This window comes from Brachyistius frenatus, unplaced genomic scaffold (assembly GCF_029030835.1).
Source record: "Brachyistius frenatus isolate BFR_SWC_R1_liver_20210118 unplaced genomic scaffold, ASM2903083v1 Contig_384, whole genome shotgun sequence".
Lineage (NCBI taxonomy): Eukaryota > Metazoa > Chordata > Actinopteri > Embiotocidae > Brachyistius > Brachyistius frenatus.
Window position 1 is genome coordinate 207,673 of NW_027210983.1, and position 12,328 is coordinate 220,000.

Sequence of the window (12,328 nt, forward strand, 5' to 3'; positions counted from 1 at the left end):
GTTTTGGGGGGGGGGGGGGGGGGGGGGGGGGGGGGGGGGGGGGGGGGGGGGGGGGGGGGGGGGGGGGGGGGGGGGGGGGGGGGGGGGGGGGGGGGGGGGGGGGGGGGGGGGGGGGGGGGGGGGGGGGGGGGGGGGGGGGGGGGGGGGGGGGGGGGGGGGGGGGGGGGGGGGGGGGGGGGGGGGGGGGGGGGGGGGGGGGGGGGGGGGGGGGGGGGGGGGGGGGGGGGGGGGGGGGGGGGGGGGGGGCGTGTCTGTTTGATTGACAGGCCTGTGGTGCAGTTGGGTTTCCACTAACGGTGGGCGGGGCTTAGTGTCCTCGGGCTCCTCCCCAGATTGTCCAAATATGGTCACTTAAAAAAAAAAAAATCAAACACAGCTGCGTCGCCCAGCCAGCTTTCGACCAGTAACTTAGAAAGTACTGCACGCTATTACATACTGTGTCCACCAGAGGGGAGCAACAAGTTCATTTTTACACTGAAATGTCACACTTAGCTAACAGTAGTTAGTTGTACATCAGTGAATATCCTTGAGTTTTTATCTTTTTTTTTCGTGAAGCCCTAAAGCCCCGTTTTAATGAAGGCTGGAGTAAATGTAATTCATTTTTCATTTCGTCCCAGGAAGAATTGCAGCCTCAAATAACCTCCTGCTTTTCAGCGAAACTCTTGAGAGAAACACTTTTGTTTTTGCTGGAGAATCTTCTTTTTCGTTTTGTGTTTAAATGGTTAAAAGTCTGCTGGAAACGAGCTCATTATTCTGCTGCTAATATCACTAACAGGTAAATACTGATGTACTTTTCTTCTTTTTAGCCTAAATTTGGTCACATGTTGTAAATGTATTGTCATCATCAGCATGCCGAATTACAATTATCATTGGATTATTTTGATGCGAAGGCCAAACTTAAGAATTTGATAATTCTATTATATATGTTTTAAGTTCTGAAGCATCCTTTGTTCTGTTTTCTACGTGAGTTTGTGGACTTTTACTTTGGTTCCTGTCCCGGTTTGCGCTGCTGAATTTTCACATCTATTACAGACGACATTACAGACGACATATCGGCGTAACCATGGCAACTCAAGACATTCGACTTTCAGGCCAGATGTTTTCGTTTCCAGATAAACAATATGTACACCAAGGACACACACACACACACACACACACACACACACACACACACACACACACACACACACACACACACACACACACACACACACACACACACACACACACACACACACACACACACACACACACACACACACACACACACACACACACAGACAGAGTAAGAAAGAGCCCAACAGCATGTTTGTGCGTGAGAATAGAATAGAATAGAATAGAATAGAATAGAATAGAATAGAATAGAATAGAATAGAATAGAATAGTATAGTGTAGTATAGTGTAGTATATCTGTATGTATTGGATGCAGGTGAAAGCCAACAACTTTGTGCTTGGTTACAGTCGATATTTACACACAATGAAACAATAAAATGACGTTACAGCCATGTTACAAAGCAGTTTACATTCATGTTTGATAAAGTTCGAGCAGCATCTGCGGCCTCCCGTCGCAAACCTCGTCAGACATTATCAACGCGCCGCTAAATATCTTGACTTCTCTTTAAAGAAGCACAAAAAACAAGACGTAGCAGTTCCGTAATAAAAAACAAACACTGCAGTCATTTAAAGCAGCGGTTCACAAAAAGCTTGATGTGTTTTTGTTTGGTTTTGGTCCTCCGAGCTCGTCCCAGTGTGTTCACGCAGAGCTGGGAGCTACACGGGGAGTTAGCGAGCAGGTTAGCGAGTGAGCTAGCTTGATCGTTCGATTGATTGAACAATCAAAACGTTTAGTCGTTAAAAGAAGTTTGCGGTTGACATGAACACTACTCGTGGTTATAGTGACGCTTGTCTGAAGTTTTTGTTGATTTAGTTTTTTTATTAAAAGGGACTAATCGTACCTGACTTCCTTCTTTTGGGTATTAAAGCACATCACGGATGAAATTTGAAGTCATGACAGTATTTCTTTTTCTTTTGAACTGAAATCCTTCACCTGGTTTTGGACACAATTTAGCAGGCATCGTTTTTTTAGTCCAAATAAAAAAACAACAACAGACATTTCTCATTTCACTTGGTCCACTTCTGTCTTTTGGAGGCCTGCATTCAGAGGAAAGAGAAGACAGACGAGGAGCTGAAGGAGGACAGATCACAGATCATAGATCACAGATCACAGATCACAGATCATAGATCGTAGATCACAGATCATAGATCACAGATCACAGATCACAGATCGCGGATCGCAGATCATAGATCATAGATCAGATCACAGATCACAGATCACAGATCACAGATCACAGATCGGATCGCAGATCACAGATCACAGATCACAGATCACAGATCACAGATCACGGATCACAGATCACAGATCGCGGATCGCAGATCACAGATCACAGATCACGGATCACAGATCACAGATCACGGATCAGGGATCACGGATCACGGATCAGAGATCACGGATCAGAGATCACAGGTCACAGGTTCAGTTGGAGGGAACAGAGGGATTGTGGGTCGGGGGCGGAGCTCAGACAGAGAGGATCCGCTAATCGTGGGATTTAAAGAGGAAAAGACGGGTGAAGAACACAGAGGCTAAGCTCCCCAAAGAAAATGAAGGCTTGTACCTGCAGGCTGTTTCATCCTCTCTGACAACACCTTTCCTAATCAGCTCCTAGAATACGTCGTGTTCAGGTTATCCTTCGTTCAGCCCGCGGTGTTTACTCTAAATTAATAAATCGGCACAGCCGGGCGGAAAACTGAGAGCTGTCATGACAATTAGGCAATTCAAGTTTAAACTCCTAATGAGACAAACTGAGGTGACGGCATTTTGAACGATGGATTTAATTTCTCGAGGGAATTAAGACCTGACTGTTGCACAACCTTCCTGTATGTGTGCGGAGGTGGAGAATGCAAAGTCAGCATCTTTTACCGCGATTGGACGGCTGGAAAAAAAAAGTGACAGTGACGAGCGCAGCGTTTTACCAAAAGTGGAATTTCTTTAACTCTCGGCAACCAGAAAAAAAAACGACAAACATTCAGCGCTCAGCGAAAAAACAAACAGTTAAAAAATGCTCAACACTTCTGGAAAACCACGTTGGTGCAGGTGAGCTTTTACTGGTCATGCCTATCTTTTATCTTGCAGATTGTGTTGCAGTAATTTCTGAGGACGAACACAACCAACGCTCCAAACACATCGTTTACAGCAAGTTTCTAAAAAATAGTTAACAGCTGTGAAACAATCATATTTAATCCATGTTTTTTTTGTTTCATATCTGCGGATTCATTGCTGAAGTTGAAATTAAAGAGTCGACGCCCAAATTAAACAAATTACGTTTCGGCCAAATGCAAACTGGATATCAGAGGTTTGAAATAACGACCCGCTCCTCGCGTGACTTCGACTCAACGTTACAGCTGGAAAAAGTCCTAATATTTAAATTGTTTTAAACATTCACAAGTCTGTTTGTAAGCGGGGATCCTTCCTCTGCCGCTTCATTTCAAATATCTTTCACACGCTGCCTCATTATCCCACATTTCACTCGGTTCCTTCATCGCCGCCCTCGTCTCTTATTCCTTCGCCTCAACCATTTCAATCCTGACCGCTTGGTCTTCTTTTTGTTTTTTTCTTCTGTCTCATCTTCCACTCGTCCACCTCCGTCCTTCCTTGTGTTGCACTCCCACGTTTGTTTTTTCTTCATAGGATAATCCACATTAAACACACATTTCCGTTACCAAACAATGGCGGACATTTCACAAAGCTTACATCATGCGTCCTCCATCTAAACTCCCCAATCTTTATTTTGAGTTTGTATTTTTTGGGGCCTTTCTCTCATTCGTTTAACAGCAGCCTCCGTTTGGTTTTTTCCCCGGAATACACAATTATAAGCCACTCTGGGTTAAATGCTCCACATGTGAAATGACGATGGAGTTAAGCCCTATTTTGACAAGATTCTTAAATCCACAGCTTTTCGTCCAATTTTTTTTATTCCATCAAAAGTCTCGGACATTTTGTCAAATCAAATCTTTTTGTTGAAGCGTACTTTGGATCCATTTTTTGTGTATTTTTCAGTGTTTACGGATCCTTCACGAACAAATGCCTCCAATAAAACACATCCTCGGACGGCGTGAGTTTCCCATCGCGATGAGGTCGAGGAGACTAAGTCACTCAGCTCTTCTTCTTCTCTCCTGTCGCTCTTCTTCTTGTAATCCCCGATCATCTCCGCCTCCTCGTCTATTTCGGGTTTCCAAAAACTCTTTAAATCCCCCCGCCGGGGCTCCCTCGCTCTCCGACATTTCTATTTTCTCTCTCCTTATCTCCCCGCTGCCGGTCTCTGTGTGGAATTTCTTGATTCTATTTTCTTCGGGGGAACAAAGACTCCCTGACGATGCTCTTCTTTTCTTTCCCCGTCCTTCCTCTCCTTCGTCACGTTTCGAACTGACTCACACGTCGGTGGCGTTCAGGTGCGCGGACACCACATCCTGGGTTTCCAGGACTATCTTCTTCGCCCTCCCGCCTCCTCCTCTTCCTCCTCCTCCGCCCCCTGTGCCTCCTCCGCCTCCTCCTCCACCGACGGGGTGAATGCTGTCCAGCCGCCCGCCCCTCCCCTTCTCCCCGCCCCTACGACACTTGAAGACGGCGAGGAAGGCGGCGCGGTAGTTGCGGTTCATCCAGCCGTACAGCAGCGGGTTGGCGAAGGTGGAGCACATGGCGACCACGTGGAAGACGGTGTAGAGCAGGCGGAAGTCGCGCATGTCCAGCACGGTGCTGTCGATGTCGGTGGCCAGCTGGAAGGCGTGGAAGGGCAGCCAGCTGACGGCGAACACCACCACCATGGTCACCAGCATCTTGGTGGTCTTGCGGCGCCGGCGGTGGCGCTCCGAGCCGGCGCCGCCGACGGCGCCGCTCTCCGCCGGGCTGACGTGGGCGCGTAGTTTGGACCAGATGCGGGCGTAGGCGAAGGAGATGATGGACAGCGGCAGGAAGTACTGCAGGATGAGCATGGAGATACTGTAGACGGTGCCGTCCGTGTTGGTACCGGGCCACTTCTCCGTGCACACCTGAGACACACAACGGTTATTAGTTCGACATGTCAGAGACGCTTCAGACGGAGGACAGAGAGGAAGATCCAACAGGGAGGATGAGGAGGGAACGAGGGGAGTGTTGGATGTGTACCTGTATGGTGTGTGTGTGTGTGTGTGTGTGTGTGTGTGTGTGTGTGTGTGTGTGTGTGTGTGTGTGTGTGTGTGTGTGTGTGTGTGTGTGTGTGTGTGTGTGTGTGTGTGTGTGTGTGTGTGTGTGTGTGTGTATGTGTGTGTGTACCTGTGTGTGTGTGTACCTGTATGGAGTGTGTGTGTGTGTGTGTACCTGTATGTGTGTGTGTGTGTGTGTGTGTGTGTGTGTGTGTGTGTGTGTGTGTGTGTGTGTGTGTGTGTGTGTGTGTGTGTGTGTGTGTGTGTGTGTGTGTGTGTGTACCTGTATGGAGTGTGTATGTGTGTGTGTACCTGTATGGAGTGTGTATGTGTGTGTGTACCTGTATGGAGTGTGTATGTGTGTGTACCTGTATGGAGTGTGTATGTGTGTGTGTACCTGTATGGAGTGTGTATGTGTGTGTACCTGTATGGAGTGTGTATGTGTGTGTGTACCTGTATGGAGTGTGTATGTGTGTGTGTACCTGTATGGAGTGTGTATGTGTGTGTGTACCTGTATGGAGTGTGTATGTGTGTGTGTACCTGTATGGAGTGTGTATGTGTGTGTACCTGTATGGAGTGTGTATGTGTGTGTGTACCTGTATGGAGTGTGTATGTGTGTGTACCTGTATGGAGTGTGTATGTGTGTGTGTACCTGTATGGAGTGTGTATGTGTGTGTGTACCTGTATGGAGTGTGTATGTGTGTGTACCTGTATGGAGTGTGTATGTGTGTGTGTACCTGTATGGAGTGTGTATGTGTGTGTGTACCTGTATGGAGTGTGTATGTGTGTGTGTACCTGTATGGAGTGTGTATGTGTGTGTACCTGTATGGAGTGTGTATGTGTGTGTGTACCTGTATGGAGTGTGTATGTGTGTGTGTACCTGTATGGAGTGTGTATGTGTGTGTGTACCTGTATGGAGTGTGTATGTGTGTGTGTACCTGTATGGAGTGTGTATGTGTGTGTGTACCTGTATGGAGTGTCCTGGCTCCAGTGTGAAGGATCCGTACTCTCTGAAGATGGCCAGCGGGCTGGCGAGCACGGCGCTCAGCACCCAGGTCAAAGCGATCACCCAGAAACACACGTCCTTTCTCATCCTGGTCTCCAGGTGGTACACGATACACCTGAAACACAGTACGCACGTCTGAGTCCGGGTTTGTGGTCTGAACAGATGAACAGATGTTACAGATCAATAATGAAGGATAGAAAACATGATGTTTACAAGCAGTGAAGGAAGAAACACTGAAATTATTTATCGACCACAAAGTTCCTGTTGGACACAAACTGAACGCAGCGCAGTGCTGCACACGGAGCAGCAGGAAGTAACGACCTCCATCAGGAAGTATTCAGAGTTCAACATCATCACTGAGTTCCTCACGTTAACGTGACCTCTGACCTCTGGTACCTGAACATTAGTGATGTCACCATGGAAACCTGAAACTGGAGCAGACAAACATCAGATTTGGGGTCAAATCTTCAACACGCCTGCTCAGAGCCGAGTGTTCCTGAGCCCATGCAGTGATTTCTACGACAAAATGGCTGTTTTTAAAGCAGTGTTAAGTGATCACGAGACGACATGTGCAACAGCAACAGTTTCTAGACGTTTTAATCTCTTCTCATAAAGGTGGACTTCCCTCCAAATACAAAATATTGTGGAAATGTGCGCCTTCATCTTGTGCCAGTGTGCGCTAACACTTTCTCCAACACTGCCGTTGTGTCGAAGCCCGTATCTGAAATGTTACCGCTGAGTTTTGTCAACTTTTGTAAAAAGCTTCTATTATTTTCAATTTTTCAAACAAAAGTTTAAAGAATTTCCATATTCAGCACAACAACGTGAAGAAGGAACACTAATCCAGTGGTCGTCATGTTTCTGGTGGTGGTCTGCAGTCAGCAGCACTGAGCTGTTAACCGGCCCGACAGCACACCTGCTTTGGTTCTGCTTCTTAGAGCCGAGCCAGCCGGGGCTCTGTGGTCGTCTGGCAGCCAGCGGCTCGTTGTTGTGGAGATTGGATCAAAAGCTGGTGAAGCTGCTTTCACCTGAGAGAAACCTGAATAAAACCTGAGAGAAACCTGAATAAAACCTGAGAGAAACCTGAATAAAACCTGAGAGAAACCTGAATAAAACCTGAGAGAAACCTGAATAAAACCTGATAGAAACCTGAATAAAACCTGAGAAACCTAAATAAAACCTGAGAGAAACCCGAATAAAACTTGATAGAAACCTGAATAAAATCTGATAGAAACCTGAATAAAACCTGAGAGAAACCTGAATAAAACCTGATAGAAACCTGAATAAAACCTGAGAGAAACCTGAATAAAACCTGAGAGAAACCTGAATAAAACCTGATAGAAACCTGAATAAAACCTGAGAGAAACCTGAATAAAACCTGAGAGAAACCTGAGAGAAACCTGAATAAAACCTGAGAGAAACCTGAATAAAACCTGATAGAAACCTGAATAAAACCTGAGAGAAACCTGAATAAAACCTGAGAGAAACCTGAATAAAACCTGAGAGAAACCTGAATAAAACCTGATAGAAACCTGAATAAAACCTGAGAAACCTAAATAAAACCTGAGAGAAACCCGAATAAAACTTGATAGAAACCTGAATAAAACCTGATAGAAACCTGAATAAAACCTGAGAGAAACCTGAATAAAACCTGACAGAAACCTGAATAAAACCTGATAGAAACCTGAATGAAACCTGAGAGAAACCTGAATAAAACCTGATAGAAACCTGAATAAAACCTGAGAGAAACCTGAATAAAACCTGAGAGAAACCTGAATAAAACCTGATAGAAACCTGAATAAAACCTGATAGAAACCTGAATAAAACCTGATAGAAACCTGAATAAAACCTGAGAAACCTAAATAAAACCTGAGAGAAACCCGAATAAAACTTGATAGAAACCTGAATAAAACCTGATAGAAACCTGAATAAAACCTGAGAGAAACCTGAATAAAACCTGATAGAAACCTGAATAAAACCTGAGCGAAACCTGAATAAAACCTGATAGAAACCTGAATAAAACCTGAGAGAAACCTGAATAAAACCTGATAGAAACCTGAATAAAACCTGATAGAAACCTGAATAAAACCTGAGAGAAACCTGAATAAAACCTGATAGAAACCTGAACATTCAGTTTGAAATAAAATAATGGATGTTAAAATTAGAGATTTACATCAGCATAAAAAAACCCATTGTGTTTAAAGTGGTTTTAGAAATTACACAGAGCTCCAACTACACTGTCCGAATTCGTACGGTCTGAATTTGAGGTTTGTTTTCATCGACTGTATTTACATATTTATAATTTAATGTTTCCGTTCACTGGAAAAGTTTTCCCTCTCCAGCTGTGTTCCAGTTGTTCGTCACCAGTTTCTGTACATTCAGTGTGTTCAACGCTGCATCAACAGACGTAGGGATGAATGTTGATTACCCGTCCTATAAGCCCCACCCACCTGTGGCGGTCCAGGGCGATGACGTTGAGCGTCACCGTGGAGACGTGCACGGCGAGCCCCTGGGCGTAGGGCAGCAGGAAGCAGAGGGTGCTGCCGAACTTCCACTCCCCCTGCAGCGTGTAGACGAGGGTGAAGGGGAGGCACAGCGTGTTGACCAGCAGGTCGGCTGCAGAGGAAGACGACAGGAAGTTCAGTGTAATCTGTTCCGTTTACCTTCATTTTACATTTTAAAGCTGAATAACTCCTCGTGTAAACGTCACAGAATTACATGGAAACAAACTGTAGACACCAGCGTCTACACACCAGAGCGGCAGGATACTATGCCCCGCCCACCTAAACAGAAAACCTGACTGCACCCCAGGCCTGTCAATCAAACCTGGTGTGATTGTTGGCCCCGCCCTGATTAGTTTCATCTGTCCCTTGCAGTCCTCCTCTCTCTGGTGTATTTAGTCTGTTCTCCTTCCCTGTTTGACAGTTTGAATGGGAGTCTTTTGGAGAAAGATGGGTTTTTTTTTGGAGCCAGCCCCTAGTGGCCCTCAGTGGTATTGCACTTCAAGGCATTTCTGCATTGACTTTTCAGACCCACGAGACTATGAAAATTTGTAGACACAGCTTGTAGTTATAGAGACACAAATATGGTAAAAATAAAAGATTTTATTTGTCTCTGTCATATAATATGCACCACTGTTGGGATTTGAAATGGTTTATCGTCAGTAGCAGTGTGTTCAGGTCTGAGCTCCGTATTTTGATTTTTTGATTTGATTTTATACACTTTATTAATCCCCGAGGGGAAATGTCTTCACTACAGCAGGGGGGCTCTCAGGGGGGGCTCTCAGGGGGGAGGTGCTGCAGCAGGCTGCCACTAGCGCGGCGCCAGGTAACCTGACCTGAGGTGCATGTTTTTAGATGATGGGAGGAAGCCGGAGAACTCGGAGAGAACCCCCGCAAGCACAGGGAGAACATACAAACTCCGCACAGAAAGGCCCAGGACCGGATTCGAACCCAGAACCTTTTTGCTGTGAGGTGACAATGCTAACCACTGCACCACCTTAAATCTATCTTCTCCATCACAGATAAGTGAAGAGGCGTCGGGTTGGGAACGCCTCAGCTGTTAAAGGCTGCCTCTCCTCCGCTAACAAGCAGGAAGTGACAACGTGAAGGAGGAGGCCAAGAAATGTGGAGCACGGGCCCACCGCCAGCGAACACATTCACTCCCCGCGTTCGTGTCCACGACAGGAAACCAGTTTTAGATGACTAAAAAAATAAGTCAAAATAAGCTCATCCAGGATTTATGATGCTGCCTGAAACAGCAGGAGGCGCCGCTCGGTTTGACACCTGCCGCCACAAACCAAATAAAGAACCTGTCGAGCTGCCTAACAAGCATCTCCCTGATGAGCTCCTCTCCAGCGTCGTTACACGTCTGAACGAACACACGGCCGCGGCAGCACCAGGTTACAGATGGAAAATCAACTGCAGTCACAGCAACAAGAAACGGGACCCCTCGAATCCACGATCGAGGTCTGAAGCACACGAATGTCTTCATTCACTCTGAATCTGATTGTGTGAGTTTACCTGCAGATAATCTGAGGATAACACAAGCTGCGTGGTTTAAAGAGGAAGCACCTTTTATTTAATCACAGGTGTAACTCTGACCCGAAAACAAAAGTGTACATGCATTTATATTTTTGTTGATTGTAAATTTGTGATTGAAACAGACGAAAAAAACGTTGTGCTCATAGGCGGAGATCTGGGACTCGTACGTACGAGCAATGTTTAGCTACGCTTGAGAAAGGAGAGATGACGTTAACTTGATTTAATGTAATAAATATTAGTCTGAATATCCGTGGAGGTGTTTTTTTTTTCAGGTGAGATCTCAGGTGTCTTCTTCTTCCTGTGGTTTCTCAGCAGGTTTATGAGCTTCGTTCTGGATGGAAATCAGAGGCAATGAGGTGGTTGGAGAGAGAGTCACCGTCTATAGATGTGTGTGTGTTTGTGTGTGTGTGTGTGTGTGTGTGTGTGTGTGTGTGTGTGTGTGTGTGTGTGTGTGTGTGTGTGTGTGTGTGTGTGTGTGTGTGTGTGTGTGTGTGTGTGTGTGATATTTGTTTGAGTCATCACTTATTTTAATGCCAAAACTGACTTCCTGATGTTTTCTTGGCCTCCGTTACAGTTTCAAAACCTCTGGAGCAACAAAAACAAACTCTAATCAAAGCTGCTTTTAATTAATCAATTAAAAAGGTAGCTCAAATCCAAACAGTGCTGCCACTTCCTGTCCCATCAGGCAGTTCATAAATCCTCTAACATCGAACCATTTTGTGTTTAATCATCTCTTCTTGTCCTTGTTTGTTGCGTCTGTCGCGACGGGAGATGAAGCAGCTGTCGCTCTGAGCCTCCGAGTCATCCGAGGACACAACTGGTCCTCATCATCGGTGAGGAGAGAGACGCCATCTGCTCGCTGAGCCGCCGACAGACAGACAGACAGCAGGTCACATGACCAGCGCAGCCGTGTCCACATCCGCATGTCGGAGCGTCAACATCTGCCGCCGCTGCCGAGCGTCGGCCACAATCAGAGGACAGATGTTCTGCAGCCGACAAACTAATCCAACAAATCCCAGAAAGAATAATCAAACTGAAAGAATACTGAAGCATTTTATTAATCACTTGTTTTCTGTGTGAAATAATCCAACAGAAACCACTTTAACAAACCAAAGAACGAACAAAGGAAGGAAGAACAGACTAAAAACAGCAGGGAGAGGAGGACAGCGAGGGACAGATGAAAAATGAATCAGGACGGGGCAGGAAGTAGACCAAGACACACAGGGGGAGTCCCGCTCACCGATAGCTGTAACCTGACTGCACCACAGGCCTGTCAATCAAACAGACACGCCCCCAAAAACAGGTCTTTTTGAATCTTCTTTTCTAATGAATGAGGGATTATTTTCAGATGGACCTCCAGAAAACTAAGAAGAAGGAGTGACTTTAGCTAACAACACCGAGATAACTGATGGACACATTTTATTCACTTTGGATTTGATGAGAGAAGTTGAATGGGAGTCTATGGAGCCGGAGGCTTTTTGGAGCCGACCTCTAGTGGCACTCGCTGGTATTGCAGCTGAAGACACTTCTGGATCGGACACTTTTAGACCTGGAAGCTACGAACACATTTAATAACTATATTTTCTGCCTGCTTGTTCAGATGATAAATGTGTTGGTTAACTTCTGTAAATTGTCCCCTGAAGGACTGACACCGGACTGCGCTGCCAGGAGTCTTTGTCCTTTTTTGATTGGACGCCTGCTGTCCTCACTGGTCCTCACCAGCTGCAGCTCCGTATTAGTTAGAAGTGACTGTCCGGTACAGGAGGAACTGCCGACCCGGTGGACCCCCGAAGGAGGGTCGGTCTGCAGCCCTTTGGACCGTGTCGGCTTCTGATGATTACATTTGTGATAAGGGCGTCGCGCCACATCGTGTTAGGCAGATCTGGAAGTCTGATGTGGCCCCTCTGCTCTCTGTTGGCCTCCTGCTTCCTGTGATGCTTCAGGGCAAAACCAGTCAGAGATCAGGACAGATGTGACTCAGACGAAGAAGAGGCAAATGTGAAACTGGGATTTTTAGAGGAATTCATGGGAAGCAGCAGCAAAA

The 12,328-nt window shown here is 46.2% G+C and overlaps 1 protein-coding gene across 1 annotated transcript in view; it reads right to left on the reverse strand.

Moving 5' to 3' along the window:
- Positions 1 to 2,372: 2,372 nt before the first annotated feature.
- LOC138636552 (neuropeptide Y receptor type 2-like) overlaps positions 2,373 to 12,328 on the reverse strand; it is a 16,461-nt gene continuing 6,505 nt past the window's right edge. The window contains exons 3-5 of the mRNA XM_069724610.1: positions 8,692 to 8,857; positions 6,203 to 6,356; positions 2,373 to 5,103 (exon numbers count right to left, since the gene is read on the reverse strand). Coding sequence (XP_069580711.1) covers positions 4,486 to 5,103; positions 6,203 to 6,356; positions 8,692 to 8,857 — 938 coding nt within the window. The 3' untranslated portion in view covers positions 2,373 to 4,485. The remainder of the gene's footprint in view (positions 5,104 to 6,202; positions 6,357 to 8,691; positions 8,858 to 12,328) is intronic.